General features: G+C 50.9%; 1 protein-coding gene across 3 annotated transcripts; it reads left to right on the top strand.

Moving 5' to 3' along the window:
- Positions 1-19,006, top strand: si:ch211-220f16.2 (uncharacterized). Of its 3 annotated transcripts, none has more exons than XM_062472086.1 (26): positions 1-136; positions 1,244-1,303; positions 1,423-1,584; positions 1,870-1,995; positions 2,090-2,203; positions 2,562-2,771; positions 3,225-3,404; positions 3,511-3,633; positions 3,929-4,042; positions 4,385-4,676; positions 4,823-4,938; positions 5,024-5,141; positions 5,301-5,392; positions 5,693-5,837; positions 8,068-8,174; positions 8,684-8,765; positions 9,423-9,556; positions 10,073-10,120; positions 10,529-10,638; positions 11,242-11,410; positions 11,515-11,619; positions 11,741-17,473; positions 17,879-17,994; positions 18,234-18,344; positions 18,551-18,653; positions 18,780-19,006. In XM_062472086.1, the coding sequence occupies exons 2-26, from the start codon at positions 1,259-1,261 to the stop codon at positions 18,936-18,938; spliced, it is 8,814 nt and encodes a 2,937-aa protein (XP_062328070.1). In that variant the 5' UTR covers positions 1-136; positions 1,244-1,258; the 3' UTR covers positions 18,939-19,006. The 3 variants fall into 3 exon arrangements, with proteins under 3 accessions (XP_062328070.1, XP_062328069.1, XP_062328071.1); XM_062472085.1 differs by having other exon boundaries at positions 8,684-8,798; XM_062472087.1 differs by lacking the exon at positions 10,073-10,120 and having other exon boundaries at positions 8,684-8,798.
- Positions 19,007-19,648: the final 642 nt, after the last annotated feature.

Below are 19,648 nucleotides of genomic sequence, written 5' to 3'. Positions count from 1 at the left end.
TTGACAGTGTCCTCGCCTAGTTCAACTCAACTGTGTCACATGAGAATAACGCTGTACATAAATCGCCATAATAAGCTTTTCTCAAGGTTTCCTTGTGAGCTGTATCAACTTTCGTCCTTATGAAGGGGTAAATCAGGTAGGATCATGCAAAGTAGTTTTACTAGCGCAAGCAAACAGCTTCTGCCTGAGTTTCGAGGTGTCTGTACCGCTAGCTTGTAGCTAGCCACCTCGCCGTCCGGGTCTGAGTTAATCATGGTCAGCTACAATGACGGATACTGTATACGAAACTTGGCTAGTATATTAAAACAGCCTTCTTACCAACTAGCTGATTAAAGTTCACCAGCTACTTAACTAGCATTACGATTGTAAACCAGAGGGCTAATGGCGCAGCTAGCTTACATAGCCAATGGGCTAGTTAGCCAGGTAGCATTAGCAATTTTAAAAGGACGGCGACATTCAGTTCACCATATGATGAGGCTGGTTAAAGGTACCAGACCGGATCTGCTCTATTTGAGTCAGTAGCTTATTGATTTCACAACTGAAGGGTTTTGATGAACTGTTAATTAAGTTTGGGTGTAAATGAGCAAGCAGAGAGGATCTTTCGGTACCTGTACTGTAACAGGTCATGCTGTGCACTTTTTCGGCCATTTGTTACGTGAGATTGTTTTCTGAAAGGCAGCCTAAACAGCATTTGTGCACACAGTTAACTTGCTGGTATGTCAAATAGTCTTTCAAACTGCAGAATGTCAAAACCATGTGACGTCCTCCATGATAATTAAGGACTCGAGGATTAGACTAAGGCCTCTTGTATTGCTGAGCGAGCTGTTCATTGCTAGTAGGTTAGTCAGCTAGCTTGTCAACATACTTCTGGCAACTGATGACCCGTGTTGTTCAGAGTGCATTGATGGTCTGAGAGAAAGTTTAAAAACATGTTTTAAACTAGCACACCAATTACGCTATGTTACGATACATTTATTGTATACATAGACACTTTCATCCAAAGCAATTCACAAATGCTTCATATAGAAATATTAGATGTCTTCTTTTAACACTATTTTGGTGGTCAATGGTCATGTCAAAAAGTATGTGGACACCTGCTCCTTAAACAGACCTTCTTTTTTGAGCATCTCAAGCAGACTAAGCTGTCTCACGCTGGTCTGCAGTTGGCACCACGGTCAGAGGCCCCATGCCAGTACAACAGCTGGACATTGTTGAATTCCTTAATGTCTCTATCTGCTTCCAGATATAAGCTGAAACCATGCTGAAGTGGTTCTCCAATGATGAGGGCGGTCCTGACCTGGCAGTGAGTACACAGACGGGGTGAACTAAGACGTGTTACAGGGTCGATTCTCTTTCAATTCACTTTTAAACTGGACTAGATTTAGCGAGGGACCCAGAGCCATGACCCTTCTCTCCCCCCAGGCCCCAGGGTCTCCCCCGGGGGCAGCAGAGGGGCCTGGCCGGCAGCCAGACCCAGCAGAGCTCCAGGAGCGGCTCAGTCAGACGGAGCAGCTGGTCTCCCAGCTGAAGGCGCTGATCAGAGAGAAGGAGGCCGCCCTGCAGACCAGAGACCAGCAGCTGAAGGTGAGGCTGCAGAGAGAAGGAGAAGAGCTTAACCTCGTCTCTGCTCACACGCGTTCACACAGAAGGGCACAAGGGGGTCAGGTGGCTGAGCGGTTAGGGAGTCGGGCTATTAATCAGAAGGTTGTTGGTTCGATTCCCGGCTGTGCCAAAATGACGTTGTGTCCTTGGGCAAGGCACTTCACCCTACTTGCCTCGGGGGGAATGTCCCTGTACTTACTGTAAGTCGCTCTGGATAAGAGCGTCTGCTAAATGACTAAATGTAAATGATGATCGTGTGTCCTCCAGGCGAGCGATGCCAAGCTCTCCAAGATGCGCCTGCAGCACAAGGCCAAGGTCACGTCCCTCAGCGCCCAGCTGGAGGACCTGAGGAAGGAGAACCTGGACCAGGGCTCGTCTGCCCACTCTAGGAAGGTGAGACCACACACACACACACACATACACACTTGTTGTGACTGTGTGACCCCCTGCAGGGTTAGGGTTAACGTTGTGACTGTGACCCCTGCAGGGTGGAGGTGAGGCGGGCGATCAGGCGAGCAGGGGGAAGGTCCTTCTCTTCAGGAAGAGGGTGGAGGAGTTGGAGCACCAACTTTCCAAAAAAGATGAGGAATTGGAGGCCAAGGTATGACACTTCCTGATGTCTAAAGTTGCTATGTCATATGTGCTAGTGTCAGCACATATGACATATATTGCGTTGTGTTGTGTGTGGAAAAAGTTTCGAAAGGTTTTAAAAATATAATATATATATTTGATATAGTTTTTCAAAAAGGCCTGATTTTTTGTTTGTTGAAAAAAGTAAAAAAAAGTAAAAATAAAACGTTACAAAGATATTTTCGAAAACAAGTTTCAAAAGAAAAAGTTCAGAAAGTTAAACAAATATTTTTGAAAAAAAACAACGACAAAAAAACAATTGAATGGTTGAAAAGATGTCCAGTGTTTTCAGAGAGCCAATAGCGACTTTATTGTCCGCTGTCTCCCAGACGCAGGCGCTGGCGTCTGGGAGACAGCGAGGGGAGCACATGGACGCCATGCTGCAGGACCGAGAGCGCCGCCTGCTGGAGAAGGAGGCCTACATCATCCACCTGCAGACCGCCCTGGCAGGGCCCGCGCCCGCCGCCCTGGCAGGGCCCGCGCCCGCTGCCCTGGCAGGGCCCGCGCCCGCCGCCCCGGCGCTGACGCCCGGAGAGCAGGTACACACACCTGCCTTCAGACCACCTAGGAGAAACCACCACGACCACGCTTGTGTGTTTATGGGTGGGGTAACGTGTGTCTAACTCAGGGGTCTCCAACCCTGTTCCTGGAAGGATACCAGGAAGGCTGTTTTGCTCTGACCCCAGTTGTAATTAACCTGATTCAACACATCAACCAACTAGTTATAAGAAGCAGGTGTGGTAGATTTGTGTTGTAGTGAAAACCAGAATGTAGCCCTCCGGGAACAGGCTTGGAGACCCCTGATATAACTGGACATCTCAGGTCTCCTTGTCTGTTATCTAACAGCGTTGTGAGGGGGATGATGCTAACGCAGCCTCTCTTCATCCTAAACTCTTCTTCTGCACTAATGACTGCTGTTCCTCCTGGAGGGGTTCACTGCCCAGAAGACAGTCACTGCATGTTTGGTCACGTAAACTCTGTGGCGTTGGCAGCTGGTGTGTCCAGAGGAGGGCGCTGCCCTGCTGGATCTGCAGGTGCAGAACCTGACCAGGAGGGTGGGGGAGGGAGAGGAGCGCTGCAGCCTGCTGGAGGAGCAGAACCACAGCCTGAAGAACCTACTGCTCTCTGAGAGAACCCAGCACGAGGAGAAGGAGAACATGTACAAGCAGAACGTACGTCCTCTACTGAAGCAGCTTCTGGACCCACTTTACATGCAAGTTACAGTAACTACCATGCAGCTGCCCTGTTGTGAAAGCTGTCTGTGTGTCTCTCCCCCAGATCCAGACGTTTAAGGACATCATCCAGCAGAAAGACAGTGTTCTGGCTGAGGTGAACCAGAAGCATGAACAGGAACTGTTCAAGATGGTGGCTAAACAAGATGCAAGCTCTGACCTGGAGCAGGTAACCCTAACCTCTGAGGGCTTTACAAACTGTGGGCTTATTGTGACAGGACACAGCAGCACACGGTGTCTTTGCATTATAGATGTCTAAGTAAAAAATGTTCATAACAATCTTACATTTATTAAAAAAAGTGTTTAATACTTTCTTTAATAATTTTATTGTTTAATTGAAAAAGTGGACAACCCTCTGAATGTCAGTCACTGTATGTTGACACTGGCATGTTATGAGTGAACTGGTCTAACGGTAGCAGAATTCCAGTACTGGCCCCGGAGTTAAACAGGCCTGTCTCCTCCAGCTCCTCAAGGCCCTGAAGCAGAAGCTGCATGAGAAGGAGGAGGTTCTCCAAGGGAAGAACCAGGTGATCTCCGTCCTGCAGGAGGAACTGGACGGGAGAGACCAGCAGATACAGGTGCTCCTCCTCTCTACATCTTGATCTGTTTTCTGTCTGGGAACTACAACTAGATCTGCTTCCTGTCTTTACTGCAGAAGCTACATGTAGAGGCTTAAAAGCACGTTGAACATGTTCTGTATTCATTTCAACTTTAGTCTTCAACAAGGAGTATGTTTGGCAGACAAAAACCTCTCTAAAATCTCCCCTACTTCAATCCTTCCTACTGCTCTTCCCTCCACCTCTCTCCTCTCCTCCACCTCTCTCCTCCTCCTCTTCTCTCCACCTCTCTCCTCCTCTCTTCTCTCCACCTCTCTCCTTCACCTCTCCTCCTCTCTCCTCCTCCTCCTCCTCCTCCTGCAGGACCTGTCTGAGCATGCTCGGCGTCTGCAGGTGGAGCGTGAGAACCTGCGCTCCCAGATGGAAGCTGAGAAGCATGTGATGCGTGCCCAGCTGAAGGACCGCATGCAGAGCCACGAGGCGGAGCTGAGGGACCGCATGCAGAGCCACGAGGCCCAGCTGCGGAGCCTGGAGGCGGAGCACCGGGCCGAGCTGGCCGGGGCGGAGCAGACAGCCGCCATGACAACGTCAACGCCAGCCCCCCCACTGGGGGGAGTGGGGGGGGATGCGGCCTGCAGGGTAGCAGAGCTGGAGGGTAGGCAGCGACACCCGGGGGAGGGGGGGGGTGATGTGATCCTGTTTCCAGTCAACTCACTAGCTACCTGCACCCCCCACCCCCCCACCTGCCCCCCCCCCCCCTCCCCCAACACACTCACATTCTCACATCTCTGTCTTCTACAGCACAAGCCAAGTTGAAAACGGAGGAAGCCAGTAAATCAGAAGCCAAGTTCCTGAAGATGAAGGCGTGGTCTAAGTCTCGTATCAGACAGCTGGAGGAGGAGCTAAGGAAGGGCCAGGTGAGTGCCCAGATATCACAGCTCATAACACTACGTCGTCCCTCATCCAGTGAGCTGAGCTGGGTGCGTCCTGTGTGTCCTCCAGGGTGGGGGTGCGGGCCCGGACCTCTCGGCCCTGCGCAGGCACGTGACTGAGCTGGAAGAGGAGCGGGAGGAGAACAGCTGGAGGCTGGAGCAGTACGACCAGGTCAAGGCCCAGAACGGTAACCACCTCTTCCTCTAGTACAATCATGGTGTGAGAGACAGTGTATGATCTTGGTGTGTATATGGGAGTATATGATCCTGGTGTGTATTGTATACATGTATGATCTTGGTGTGTATTGTATACATGTATGATCTTGGTGTGTACCGTGTGCTGGCAGACGTGTTGCAGGCAAAGCTGATATTGTACGAGGAACAGCAGAGGAAGATGCAGTCTGACCTGGAGCAGGTCACCAAGAGGGCCGCCTCTCAGGTCAGCTTTTACCCCTCTCCTCTCACCCCTCAGCCCATTTTTTACAATATTATTAAATAAATACGTGAGTGTGTGGTTGCCGTGGTGCAGGCCAGTGAGTGTGTGGTTGCCGTGGTGCAGGCCAGTGAGTGTGTGGTTGCTGTGGTGCAGGCCAGTGAGTGTGTGGTTGCCGTGGTGCAGGCCAGTGAGTGTGTGGTTGCCGTGGTGCAGGCCAGTGAGTGTGTGGTTGCCGTGGTGCAGGCCAGTGAGTGTGTGGTTGCCGTGGTGCAGGCCAGTGAGTGTGTGGTTGCTGTGCTGCAGGCCAGTGAGTCAGGCAGCGCTGAGGACGGCCAGCTGCTGGAGTGGCAGGAGATGCTGTCTGAGGGCGGGGCCATGAGGTCCCGGGGCCGCGAGGACAAGACCCCTCTGGGGCTGCGCATGGCCAACATGGAGGAGGACAGAGAGGGTAAGAGCACCTCCAGCCCTGTGGTGTACTGCTGGAGGGTTGGTGTTGCACTGGAGAATGGAAAAGGGGTCCACCGATATGATTTGTTCAGGGCCGATATGATACCAATTATTAATAATCAAGGAGACCGATAACCGATATTTGGAACTTATACATTTGCATTCAAATCTTGGTGTCAGTATTTACGGTAATACCAACTCCAACACAGAACTTTGTTGAAATGCCTTTAAGCATTTGTTTTATCAAAAGAAAAATGTTCAACAATATCTAAAAACACTGCCCTCCCAGCAGCCTTTCTTATGAAGTATCTTTTTGTTTTTCCCTCCACCTCTCCTCACGAGCATCGGTTGTGCTCTGGCCCCTCCCCCCCCCTGCTCCTGGGACAGTGGCAGCCAATGAGAATGAGTTTCCCATCAGTTTTGTGCATGCAGGCCTCTCCCCTCCACAGGCGGTCCTTCCTGTACTGCCCGCTGCTCCCCTGGGCCCTAGCTTCCACCAGGGCGAGCCCCTGGCAGTACAGACTCCGCCTGCGCACCACACCTCTCTGTTTCCATCTTCTGTTTGCTTCCTTAGTTTCCCTCCCTCTTTCCCTCCCTCTTTCCCTCTCTTTTGTCCTCCCTACCTTTCTGTGGGTTATTGTAGTGGAACAGGATCCTTTGGGGGAACAGAGGAGAACATACAGTAACACAGTTTCTGTGGAGGCAGGATAACTTGGTGGATATTAACACTGGGAATCTTCATGTGCTTAGCTCAGTGTGGGGTTTAACCAGGGATGAAGTCTAACACAATCTGGTGCTACCTTGTAAAATACTTGTCTACATAGTGGTGTGTGTCTGTCTCTGTGTGGCGAAAACCAAACTAAACATTCCTACGGTTCCACTAACTCCTCACAACGTGGTCTGATTGGTCCAAACAGTCAAGTCTGTTTGAATATTTTACCTCCTAGTTTTGCATACTTTTAAAATTCAAGATTCCTATCACTGGTCAATGTATGAGAGATCTACATCATCTTCAGTAGATCAGAGAATCTTTGAGCCAAAGTCTTACATTTAGGAGCTGTCCTTTTTTATGTCACCGTTGAACGTTTTTGTATTGTAATCAGTAATTTGTCAATCCAAATAGTATCTGCACCATGCCATTGTCCTGGTCTCTCATACATTGACCCCTGCGCACCATGTCTGTCCCCCTCCCTCCCCCTTGTGCTTGCCCCCCCCCCCCCCCCCCCCTGACACCACAAAACAGATGGGAATGCGTTTTCTGCTATTTGACCTTTTTAATTCATGCCCTGCAGTAAGTTCAGTCGTCCTGCAGTAGGCCCTTTCTCTCGCCCGCATTACCTCGTCTGCTGAACCAATGCTGGTGTTTTGAGATACACTGGTCTAGGGTGTTTCTAGATATGCTGGTTCCTGGTGTTTCTAGATTCACTGGGCCAAGTCTGGGAGACCTATGTCCAGAGCCCTTCATCCGTCAGACTCTGAATCATGATTTTCCCGAAGCTTTCATCGTATCCTAGAAACGGCACCTCTCATGTCTCGGCCTCCTGTTCTTCCTGTCTAGCCTCTTCTTCCTGTCTAGCCTCTTCTTCCTGTCTGTGCCTGCGACCAGGACGCTGCCCACATGCTGCCACCGTACAGGAAGACTCGCAGAGCGCCCGGTCCTGTTAGCGCCCGGTCCTGTTAGCGCCCGGTCCTGTTAGCGCCCGGTCCTGTTAGCGCCCGGTCCTGTTAGCGCCCGGTCCTGTTAGCGCCCGGTCCTGTTAGCGCCCGGTCCTGTTAGCGCCCGGTCCTGTTAGCGCCCGGTCCTGTTAGCGCCCGGTCCTGTTAGCGCCCGGTCCTGTTAGCGCCCGGTCCTGTTAGCGCCCGGTCCTGTTAGCGCCCGGTCCTGTTAGCTCTCTCCCATTCTCTCTTCTGACCTGCTGTTGAGTCGTACTGTGACGTGTTGTCTTTCCCATGGGGGGTGGAGGTTGTTTGGTAGTGACGGAGCGAGTGCTCTTCCTCTCTGGTCCATCCTCTCTCTCTCTCCAGACATCCCTCTATCCCACCTCTCCTCCCTCCATCTCTCATCCTCATCCCTCCCTCCTGTGACTCATCCTTGCCTCCTCACATCACTATTCCACATCTAGTTTCACCCCTGTTCACCTGAACACATCTACATGTACCCCCCCCCCCTCCTCCCTGTGGCACAAAACTGATTGAGGATGACTGGTTCTTTCCTGGCTGCTCTGATCCAGTGCTGGCAGGCCAGCAGCAGGGGATGGAGGGGGAGTTGGCCCAGGCACGAGCCCTCGAGGTGGGCAGAGGCAGGAGGCCGGGGGGCCCGGACCAGCGCAGCCTGGAGGTAGGGGGCAGCAAACGTACTGTAAATATACACATGTATATACACTATATATACATATCATACACTCTATAGACAGACATTTTGGGAAACCTACAGATTATACCTACAGGAGCTTTTATGACATCCCATATACTTTTTAATCTATGCAATCTTCATTCATTATTTATTTTGTAATCTTTTTTTAAGATGGCTACGGTAATGTCTGTTGTGTTTGTCCTTTAGTAAAGTGAAAATGTAAGTAAACCACATGAAAACCCTGGCCTTTCCCCAAATATTTGAACATTATGGGCTTTTTATAATAATTGTAATTCTTTCCCCAAGCTGCGGTGGTCCTCAGAAACCCTCTCAGTTTATTGTAATATAGTGTCATCATCAGAGGATTATCAATGTTGAATTATATTATAATAATATATTATATAAGTCTAAATCTACAAGTATGAAGGACTGTAGTACAGTGTCGTCATGGAGACAGTGTCGTAATGGGGGATGGTGTGTGTGTCTCCCTTCAGGAAGAGTTTGAGTTTGACGGTCGCCATGGTTTCCCAGACCAGTCCGAGAGCAGCACCCCGATGGAGGGGGAGAACATGGGAGGTTGGTGGCCCCAGTACACTTCCCCCAACACAGGTGTGACACCCGCGACACGATCTACGCTAGCATGCACGCCAAAACCTTTCGGTCGCTACCTCCGCCCGAACCCCACTCATCATGTTTTGGGGGTGTGGTTTTGCCATTCGGTTTGTTTTTGCCGCCTTTTGTCATCTAACATTCCGTCGTTGTCATGGGATCAGTGTGGTTGTTTTTTCAGTCGTATCACGTTCAACATTCAGCCTGAACATTTCAACACGCCATATTGAGAGTTGGTTTGTTATCCAGATAATTTTTTTGTTCGATCTCTGTGCATGCTGGTTGGACTGGCTAGTATTCGTCTTGAGTACTCTGGACTCTTAAAAGTTCAGATCTGTGAATGTGGTGTGGTCAGTGTGTCTTTTATGAGATTCCATCTCACGTTCAAGCATGAAGCATATTGATGTCTATGTTGGAGAACGTTCTTGCTACACAGTTCTCCATCCTTATGTATAATACGAGGTGGTGGATACATGACTTCTGAATTTACACCTGAATACATTTTTCCCTCTGTACCAACTTACCATCTGACCCCCACACATACACACATACACCCACCCACACACACACCCACCCTTACACACACCTACACACACACACCCCACACCCCCCTGCTCCCTGCAGAAGGCCTGCGCTCGGTGGTGGAGGACCTGGAGCAGGAGAGGAACCAGCTGCAGGAGCAGATGGTTCTCCTGGAGGAGCGCTGCGGGGAGCTGGAGGACAGGCTGCAGATGCAGACACGCATCGAGACCCTGCAGGTAACCCTGCTGCTGGGGGGCGGAGCCTGCTGGGGGGGGGGCGGAGCCTGCTGGGGGCGGCGGAGCCTGCTGGGGGGGGCGGAGCCTGCTGGGGGGGGCGGAGCCTGCTGAGGAGGGGGGGTGCATAGGTCAATGATCATAAAAAACGAGATAGCCCCCAAAACATTGTGGGTAGCCAAAACATGAAGCATACGTTGTGAAAAGCAGGGGGGAAACCTTTTTTTCCAAGAATATTTTTTCAACCTATCCAACCATTTTTTTCTGGTTCTGAATGCTTTTCCAAGGCTTTTTAAATTCCTCCACTCTGGTACACTCACATCTGGGTAACTTGTTGCTGAGAAACCCTTGGAGAGACCTAAAATGTTGCGCATTAAAATATCTTGTCTTGTTCTGCCTAAGATCAAAATGCATCAATGTTATGTACTCAGAATACAACCTCTGGCTGTTTTATATATTTGGTTTACTGCATGTTTTCTTATGAATACTAGGACTGTAACACAAGCCCCTCTAATACAGGTGACCTTTGATGTAAATGAAGAAAGTCTGCCTTTTTGGCTCTCTCAGGTTTGTCTGTGTGCTAGAAAGCAGCGATTTTGGGTCTCAGGGGTGTGTGTCAGAATGCACCTTATGGTGAAGACTAATCTGTTTGGTGTGCTTGTTTTAACCCACTGTGTTGTGTTTACGGCTTCATCAGCAGTGATAAGAGATTTAACACATTAAGTGTTTTTCTCATAAATTCACTTGGTGTATAATATGTATAAAATCACTGTCATGGGTAATGTAGTCAGTAATCTTAAAACGAGCAGGTAAAATATTTTCATGTTAGAGTAATATCACTGTCATAAATAGCAGAGAAATAAATTGAGAGTTTTCTCCTGTTTATGGTGTGCTGTAGATGTAGGACAGCTGTTGATGCTGATTGCTTGTTTAAGGGACTCGGTGACTCATTCTTCAGTCTGTCTCCCTGAACAGAATGACTCTGCCAGACTGCAGACCCAGCTGTCCAGCCTGCGGAGTCAGCAGGGCAGAGACGCAGAGAAACACCAGCTCCTGGTCGCCAGCCTGAATGAGCAGCTCAAAGGGTAGCCCTACACTAGAGTCTGAATGATTAAAAACATGTTATTTTGCCTGTTAATGACTGCAATCCAGTGAAGAAAACTATATGACAACAAAAACGTTTAATGTAACTGGCCCCTCTAACAGTACAACTGGCCCCAGCTTGCCCACCAGTTGAAATGGTCTAGACCCTGGCCTGGTCCTTGAGTGACCCTGGCCTGGTCCTTGAGTGACCCTGGCCTGGTCCTTGAGTGACCCTGGCCTGGTACTTGAGTGACCCTGGCCTGGTACTTGAGTGACCCTGGCCTGGTCCTTGAGTGACCCTGGCCTGGTCCTTGAGTGACCCTGGCCTGGTCCTTGAGTGACCCTGGCCTGGTACTTGAGTGACCCTGGCCTGGTCCTTGAGTGACCCTGGCCTGGTCCTTGAGTGACCCTGGCCTGGTCCTTGAGTGACCCTGGCCTGGTACTTGAGTGACCCTGGCCTGGTACTTGAGTGACCCTGGCCTGGTCCTTGAGTGACCCTGGCCTGGTCCTTGAGTGACCCTGGCCTGGTCCTTGAGTGACCCTGGCCTGGTACTTGAGTGACCCTGGCCTGGTACTTGAGTGACCCTGGCCTGGTTGTGTTCCAGGCTGAGTGAGACCCAGGAATGCCTGGAGAGCTCCCTGCTGGAGAAGGATGCCCGCCTGGCCCAGACAGCCGACACACAGGAGCTGCTGGACGAGCTCAGGGACTCCATCAAGAGCAAAGACGCTCAGCACAGAGACCTGTCTGACAAGCTGCAGCAAGCACAGCAGAGCGTAAGACTGGAGCATCTAGTCCTCATGTCTTTACATTCGGTCTGAGAAAGTTTTCAAATTGTTAGTTTATAATGGATACAAATAATAATATAATCTTTTCTCAGCTCATCAAGGTTTCAGAGGATTGCAAGTCCTTTGAAAAACAGTGTTCAGAGCTGAAGACCTCAGAGGCTGACCTGTCCCAGAAACTCAGTGAGCTCAAAGAGAAGGTAAGATTTAGTTTAAACAAATCTACTGATATGATCTGCAAATGATCTTGTTTGTAGTCGCTTGTGATCGTTTATCTTTCACGGACTAGTCCGAATGTTAAATGTGTTTCTCGACCAACAGACTCAGAAGCAGGAGGCGACTATAGAAACTCTGCAGAGCGACTTGGATCAGGCGACAGACGAGCTGGACAAGATCAACACGGCCCACCTGGAGGAGCGAGCTCAGCTGATCCACGACCTGCAGACCTGCGAGCGGGAGATGGACCTCCTGAAGGACGTCCTCCAGGAGCGGGACAGGGACATCGCCGCCCTCCAGGGCAGCATGGCAGAACACGGGGAGCAGATCTCCAAACTCACCCGGGAGATCAAGCTCAAAGAGGAACAGCTGGTTCTCTCGGAAGGTTCTCTGACCAAAGCAGAGAGAGAGACGCAGATCCTCCGGGACTCTCAGGACTCAGACCAGCGCTCGCTGAACGCCAGGATGGTGCAGCTGGCAGGACAGCTGCAGGAGAGCCAGGAGGAGCTGAGCCGGCTCCGTGAGGAGAGGGAGGAGAGGGAGGGGGATGTCCAGGAGCTGACCAAGCAGATCCAGGAGGACAAGCGGACCGTACAGGACCTCCGCAGGGACATCCAGAAGCAGAATGTTCTTCATTCTAATCATCTCTCAGAGTGCGAAGCTCAGATGATGTCGCTGAAAGATCAGGTGACGACAGCCTCGCAGAAACTGCAGGAGTCCAACAGTCTTATCTCCCAGCTGAGGGAAAGTGACGTCTCCAGTGAAGAACTCAAACACCAGCTGCTAGACAAGGAGCAGACGTACGAGGACGAGATGAAGTCCTTCAAGGAGGAGCGAAACAAGCTTCTGGCGGAGTTGGATAAGCTCAACCTAGAATTACAGACTTTGTCCAAACAGCTGGAGGAGAAGTCTGAAAACGTCTCTAAACTGGAGGAGCTGTTGAAAAGCACGGAGACTGAAAATAAGCAACTGCAAACTGATGTTAGAGGAACTACCGAGAAACTAAAGTCCCAAAAGAAACATGTGGACGGGTTAAGTAAAAAACTTAAAAGTGCTGTTGACCAGAATGCACAACTGAAAACTCAAGTTAACAGCTTTACTGAGAATAATTTGAGTCTGCAAACAGAACTAGCTGAAATGACAAAATCCAATTCAGAACTGTTAAATGAGAAGAGTGACCTGCAAGGTCACATATCTGTATTTGAATTACAGAAGTCAGGAAGTAATGAAATTATCCAAGGGCTACAAAAAGACAAAGAGGACCTTAGTGTTAGAGTTCACAAACTGAACGAGGTCCTCGAACAAAACAAACAATCCTTCTCCGAGATGCTTCAGGAGAAAACAAATGAATGTACAAATATTAGGACGACGCTCAGTGCCTCTGAAGCGGAAGCCACAGATCTGCAGGAACAGGCTGACAGCCTGAACACCCAACTTCAACAACTCCGCGACAATGTGGACGAAAAGGAGAAGACTGTGTTGCACCTTAGATGTCAACTCACAACTCTAGAGAACGAGGCTGCCGATAACATCAAGTTGAGGCAGGAAGTGGAACAGAGGCAGGCTGCAGTGGTGAGCCTCCAAAGCCACATCCAGGCCCTGACTGAGGAGAACCAGCGTCTCCACGCTGACTACGACATCAGAGAGAAGGAGCTTTCTCAACAGAAACAGGTAGCTTCTGAACTCGATAGCAAGGTCACCGTGACCCTTGAGCAGAGTTCAGTTATGGGTTTGCAGCTCAACAACCTGACTGAGCAGAATCAGAAACTGCAACAGGAAGTCGCTACGAAGGAGAAATTCATTACCAAACTCAACACAGACAATAGTTCTCTGCAAGAGAAGATTTCCAGCCTCAAAATGCAACACGCCGAAAACCACAAAATCATGGACGGTTTACTGAAAGAGAAGGAGGACCTCAGAGTAGCAACTGAAGAACTGAAGAAAGTTCTGGAACAAAATAAACATTCGTTATCAGAGAGTTTGCGGGAGAAGACACAGGAATGTAGCGAACTCTCCAGAGCTGTCAGAGAGAAGGACGAGACAGCAGCTCGCCTACAGGAGAATATCGACAGTCTGAACTCACAAATCCATCAACTACACAACCACATACAGGAGAAGCAACAAGCGTTGACAGAACAAAGCTCGCAAATAAACATCCAGCGGGAACAACTGTCTCAGCTGCAGGAAACGTTGTCTCTGCTGCAGGAACAGGGCGCTGCCTTGAAGGCCGGCCTTCTGGAGAAGAGCGCCGCGCTGCTGCAGTCAGCCGAGGAGTGCGGCTCCTTACGGCAGGAATCTGAGCTGCAGAGAGACGGCTTGTCCAAGCTGCAGGTGGAGGCAGACGCTCTCAGGGGAGAACGGCTGGAACTCAGTCGTCGTCTGGAGGAGAAAGAGGAGACTCTGAAACGCACGACAGGAGAATATCAGAATTCCAAGGATGAGCTCGATCAGAGGAACGAGACTGTGAGGTCACTGGGCAGTCAGCTTGGTGTCGTGAAGGAAAACAAAGAGAAGCTTGAGGTGGAAGTGACCCATCTGAGGACAGCTTTGGAAACCCACGCTTCAGAGAATGCCAGATTGAGGCAAGAGGTGGTCCAGAAACAGAAGGAGGTGGTGGATCTTAGAGATAAGATGAAGTCACTCAACGAAGAACTGAATAAAGTTCTGGAACAAACTAAACATTTGTTATCAGAGAGTTTGCGGGAGAAGACACAGGAATGTAGCGAACTCTCCAGAGCTGTCAGAGAGAAGGACGAGACAGCAGCTCGCCTACAGGAGAATATCGACAGTCTGAACTCACAAATCCATCAACTACACAACCACATACAGGAGAAGCAACAAGCGTTGACAGAACAAAGCTCGCAAATAAACATCCAGCGGGAACAACTGTCTCAGCTGCAGGAAACGTTGTCTCTGCTGCAGGAACAGGGCGCTGCCTTGAAGGCCGGCCTTCTGGAGAAGAGCGCCGCGCTGCTGCAGTCAGCCGAGGAGTGCGGCTCCTTACGGCAGGAATCTGAGCTGCAGAGAGACGGCTTGTCCAAGCTGCAGGTGGAGGCAGACGCTCTCAGGGGAGAACGGCTGGAACTCAGTCGTCGTCTGGAGGAGAAAGAGGAGACTCTGAAACGCACGACAGGAGAATATCAGAATTCCAAGGATGAGCTCGATCAGAGGAACGAGACTGTGAGGTCACTGGGCAGTCAGCTTGGTGTCGTGAAGGAAAACAAAGAGAAGCTTGAGGTGGAAGTGACCCATCTGAGGACAGCTTTGGAAACCCACGCTTCAGAGAATGCCAGATTGAGGCAAGATGTGGCCCAGAAACAGAAGGAGGTGGTGGATCTTAGAGATAAGATGAAGTCACTCAACAAAGAACTGAATAAAGTTCTGGAACAAACTAAACATTTGTTATCAGAGAGTTTGCGGGAGAAGACACAGGAATGTAGCGAACTCTCCAGAGCTGTCAGAGAGAAGGACGAGACAGCAGCTCGCCTACAGGAGAATATCGACAGTCTGAACTCACAAATCCATCAACTACACAACCACATACAGGAGAAGCAACAAGCGTTGACAGAACAAAGCTCGCAAATAAACATCCAGCGGGAACAACTGTCTCAGCTGCAGGAAACGTTGTCTCTGCTGCAGGAACAGGGCGCTGCCTTGAAGGCCGGCCTTCTGGAGAAGAGCGCCGCGCTGCTGCAGTCAGCCGAGGAGTGCGGCTCCTTACGGCAGGAAGCTGAGCTGCAGAGAGACGGCTTGTCCAAGCTGCAGGTGGAGGCAGACGCTCTCAGGGGAGAACGGCTGGAACTCAGTCGTCGTCTGGAGGAGAAAGAGGAGACTCTGAAACGCACGACAGGAGAATATCAGAATTCCAAGGATGAGCTCGATCAGAGGAACGAGACTGTGAGGTCACTGGGCAGTCAGCTTGGTGTCGTGAAGGAAAACAAAGAGAAGCTTGAGGTGGAAGTGACCCATCTGAGGACAGCTTTGGAAACCCACGCTTCAGAGAATGCCAGATTGAGGCAAGATGTGGCCCAGAAACAGAAGGAGGTGGTGGATCTTAGAGATAAGATGCAGTCACTCAACGAGCAGAATATGAGTTTAAACTCTGAACTTCAAAGAGTTGTCACAGAGGCCTCAAAGTCTCTCGAAGAAACTTCAGTCGTCAGGAGTGAAAACATGACAAGGGACGGACAGATTAGTAAACTAACAGAACAGCTCAACGCAGCATGCACTCACAAAGACGGCTTAGAGTCGACCTTACAGCAGAAAGACAAGAAGATAAGACTGCAGCAGGTGTTAGTGAAGAAGTTAAAGGCCATGGTAGAAGAGGTCAAAGGTGAGACGGGCCAGAAGGTGGAGACCATCACGGAGCTGCAGGCCCAAGTCCGTCATCTTCAGGAAACGATCGTTGACAGAGACGAGTCGTTGCGCGACTCTGAGAAAGAGCGAAGTGTGCTGGAGGAACAACTCAGAAGCTCGGAGACTCTGAACCTCACAGACTCTGAGAGCCTCAGGGTGCAGCTCCATTCCAGCGTAGAAACAACCAAACATCTCCAGAGTGAGCTGACTCGTTTGAAGGAGGAGAACCTCCGGATGTGCGGCGACCTGACGGAGAGGGACACGCAGCTGAAACAGGTGGTGGACGGAAGCATCCTGATAAAGACTCGTGTTTCAGAGCTGGAGGACGTGATCTCACAGCTGAGGGGTTCGCTCGACAGCCTCACGGCTGAATCCTCCCACCTGAAGGACTCTCTGAAAGACAAAGAGCAAGCCATCGCGGACCACAAGAGATTGTCCTCAATCGAAATAAAACGTTTACATTTAAACCTCCAAGCCAAAGAGTCCGAATGTGAGAGTCTGAGAGGGGAAGCGTCCGGCCTTCAGGAGTTTATCTCAAAGCTCAACAATAATCTTCTCTCTCAGGCCTCAGAAGCGGCGTCTCTGAAGGAGTCCTTGCAGAGCCAGGCGGGGGCGCTCCACGCCCTGCAGGGACACGCCGAGGAATCTGCCCGCCTCAACGCCCAGTTAGCCGAGCGGACACAGCTGGCGGCGCAGCTGCAGAGTCAACTTCAGGTACTCTCCGCCGAGTCCGAGAAACTGAGTAGGACGGTGGAAGACAACCAGAGTGCCTTCGTCAACCTCCAGGAGAAATACACAGCTCTGCTGGAGGAGCACCAGGACGCCAGGAAAGCGCTCTCTCAGAAGGCCGAGGAACTTTACGGTCTTCGCGGGACCCTCGACGACCGTACGGCCGAGGTCCAGACTGCAGAGTCCGCCTCGGAAACGCTGAAGAACGAGTCTCTCTTCCTTCGCCAGGAGCTGCAGAGACTCCAGACGATCAATCTCAGCCTCTCAGAGCAACAGGAAGACTCCCTGGCCGCACATCACAGCATCACCTCAGCTCTGACGGCTGAGGTGGAGATGTTCAAGTCCCAGTGTCTCCACACAGCGGCTCAGGTACAGGTCCTGACGGAACAGCTACAGCAGAAAGAGACTGCTGTTCAGTCTGTGAACAGCCAGTACGCCGCCCTGGTGAAACGCACAGAGCACCTGACCTCCCAAATGAAGAGACTGGAGGATGAGAACAAGGAGCTGGAGGGGGAGACGGCTCTGACGAAACAGGAACACCAGCAGCAGCTAGATGCTGTCCTTAAAGAAAAGGCGCAGCTGCAGAGAGAGATGTGGGCCGTGGTGGCGGAGAGGGACGAGGCGCGGAGCCTGCAGAAGAAGAGAGAGGAGGTCAGGACTCACCAGAAGCAGGAACAGCTCCTGCTGCTGTCCAGCGGCGGGAAGGAAGTGTCAGAGAAAATGGCCGCCAGCAAGGAGAATCTACACAGCGAGGTGAGAAGCATAGACATCACTGGTTTAAAGACTCACAGTAGAAACACAGAACAAGCTTCATGGCTGACCTGGGGTATCTGGTGGTGTGTGTGTGTTTCCCTGTGGTGGTGTGTGTGTGTTTCCCTGTGGTGGTGTGTGTGTGTGTGTGTGTTTCCCTGTGGTGGTGTGTGTGTGTGTGTTTCCCTGTGGTGGTGTGTGTGTTTCACTGTGGTGGTGTGTGTGTGTGCGTGTGTTTCCCTGTGGTGGTGTGTGTGTGTGTTTCCCTGTGGTGGTGTGTGTGTTTCCCTGTGGTGGTGTGTGTGTGTGTGTTTCCCTGTGGTGGTGTGTGTGTTTCACTGTGGTGGTGTGTGTGTGTGTGTGTGCGTGTGTTTCACTGTGGTGGTGTGTGTGTGTGTTTCTCTGCAGCGGTCCTCCATCCAACAGGAGGTGCTGTCTGTGGAGGAGGCCCCGGGGGCTCCCCAGGAGAGGAGCAGTGCTGCGGACGTGATCAACACCCTGGCAGCCAGCCAGCTCCATGAGAGGTACCTCCACCCGAGAGTGTGTGTGTGAGAGAGAAACAGAGAGAGAGGGAGTGTGCGTGCGTGTGAATGTGCACTAAATGCTTTTGTGATATGTGGACACCTGCTTGTTGAACCTATTATTCCAGAATCCTTCATATGGAGTTATCAGGTGGCCCAGTACTTCTGGCGTATGGTGTATAATGGTGTGTGTGTGTCTGCGTGTGTGTGTGTGTGTGTGTGTGTGTGTGTGTGTGCTCCAGGCTGGGTGAGCTCCAGAGGAGGGTGGACCAGCTGAACCAGACCGTCTCTGAGGAGAGGAGCAGGAGGGCGGCTGTGGAGGAAGCTCTCCGGCTGGCGGAGGACAGAGTCAGGTGGGTGTTGTGTCTCCACGCTGTAATGGTGTGTGTGTGTTGTGTATCCACGCAGTAATGGTGTGTGTGTGTTGTGTATCCACGCTGTAATGGTGTGTTTGTGTTGTGTATCCACGCTGTAATGGTGTGTGTGTGTTGTGTATCCACGCTGTAATGGTGTGTGTGTGTTGTGTATCCACGCTGTAATGGTGTGTGTGTGTCTCCAGTGAGTCTGGTTCACCCCAGAGAGACGTCAGTATTCAGATGGAGACAGAAGACCAATGGGAGGGTCTGGTTCTAGATCCCAACGAGCCTCTTCTGACACGCAAGGTCAGCACACACACACACACACACACACACACACACACCCTGTGTGTTGACCCTGACTTACTGCTCCTTCAACTGGAGTGAAGAAGCAGATTAACTTCCCTGACCCCGTGACCCCTGCTGTTCCAGGTGCGAGGCGGGGTGTTGGCATGGCGACGCTGGCTGCGAGGGCGGAGCCTGTACTGCTCCAAGCTGCTGAGGACACGGGGGCGCTCGCGCTACCTGTTCCTCTCCTACCTGGTGACACTGCACCTGGTGCTCCTGCTCTGCCTGACAGGGGTGCTGTAGCACACACACACACACACACACACACACACACACACACACACACACACACACACACACACACACACACACCCCTATATACCCAACACACACACACACACACACACACACACACACACACACACACACACACACACACACCCCTATATACCCAACACACACACACACACACACACACACACACACACACACACCCCTATATACCCAACACACACACACCCCTATATACCCAACACACACACACACACACACCCCTATATACCCAACACACACACACACACACCCTATATACCCAACACACACACACCCCTATATACCCAACACACACACACCCCTATATACCCAACACACACACACACACACACCCCTATATACCCAACACACACACACACCCCTATATACCCAACACACACACCTACACACACACCCCATTACCAACACTGTCAGCACGCCCCCACACCTCTAGAGAAACACAAGGCTTCTTCACAGGAAAATCATCTCATTTTGTGCTGAAATGAAACACTGTTATTCAGCAGCGATGTGGATGAACAGAGGAGGTACGACTGACACTGAAAAGCATTACATTTTGACGTGTGTGCGTCGAGCATCAGAAATATATTTTCTCTCTCCCTGTTTCTCGGAATATGTTATGCTGTATACAAGAGAGACAGGTAGAGGTGTTAACTGATGTTGACGTCGATTTTAATTCGACA

This window comes from Osmerus eperlanus, chromosome 10 (genome assembly GCF_963692335.1).
Source record: "Osmerus eperlanus chromosome 10, fOsmEpe2.1, whole genome shotgun sequence".
Classification (NCBI taxonomy): domain Eukaryota; kingdom Metazoa; phylum Chordata; class Actinopteri; order Osmeriformes; family Osmeridae; genus Osmerus; species Osmerus eperlanus.
Note: the sequence above shows the minus strand (reverse complement) of the source record. Positions and strands in the feature narration are given on the sequence as shown.

Excerpts from the sequence above, each read along its gene's own strand:
- si:ch211-220f16.2 (XM_062472085.1), top strand. The coding sequence starts at position 1,259 with ATGCTGAAGTGGTTCTCCAATGATGAGGGCGGTCCTGACCTGGCA. Across the intron at positions 9,557-10,072 it reads CACGCATCGAGACCCTGCAG|GTGACCTTTGATGTAAATGA; the intron begins GTAACCCTGCTG and ends CCTCTAATACAG. Across the intron at positions 11,411-11,514 it reads TGCAGCAAGCACAGCAGAGC|CTCATCAAGGTTTCAGAGGA; the intron begins GTAAGACTGGAG and ends ATCTTTTCTCAG.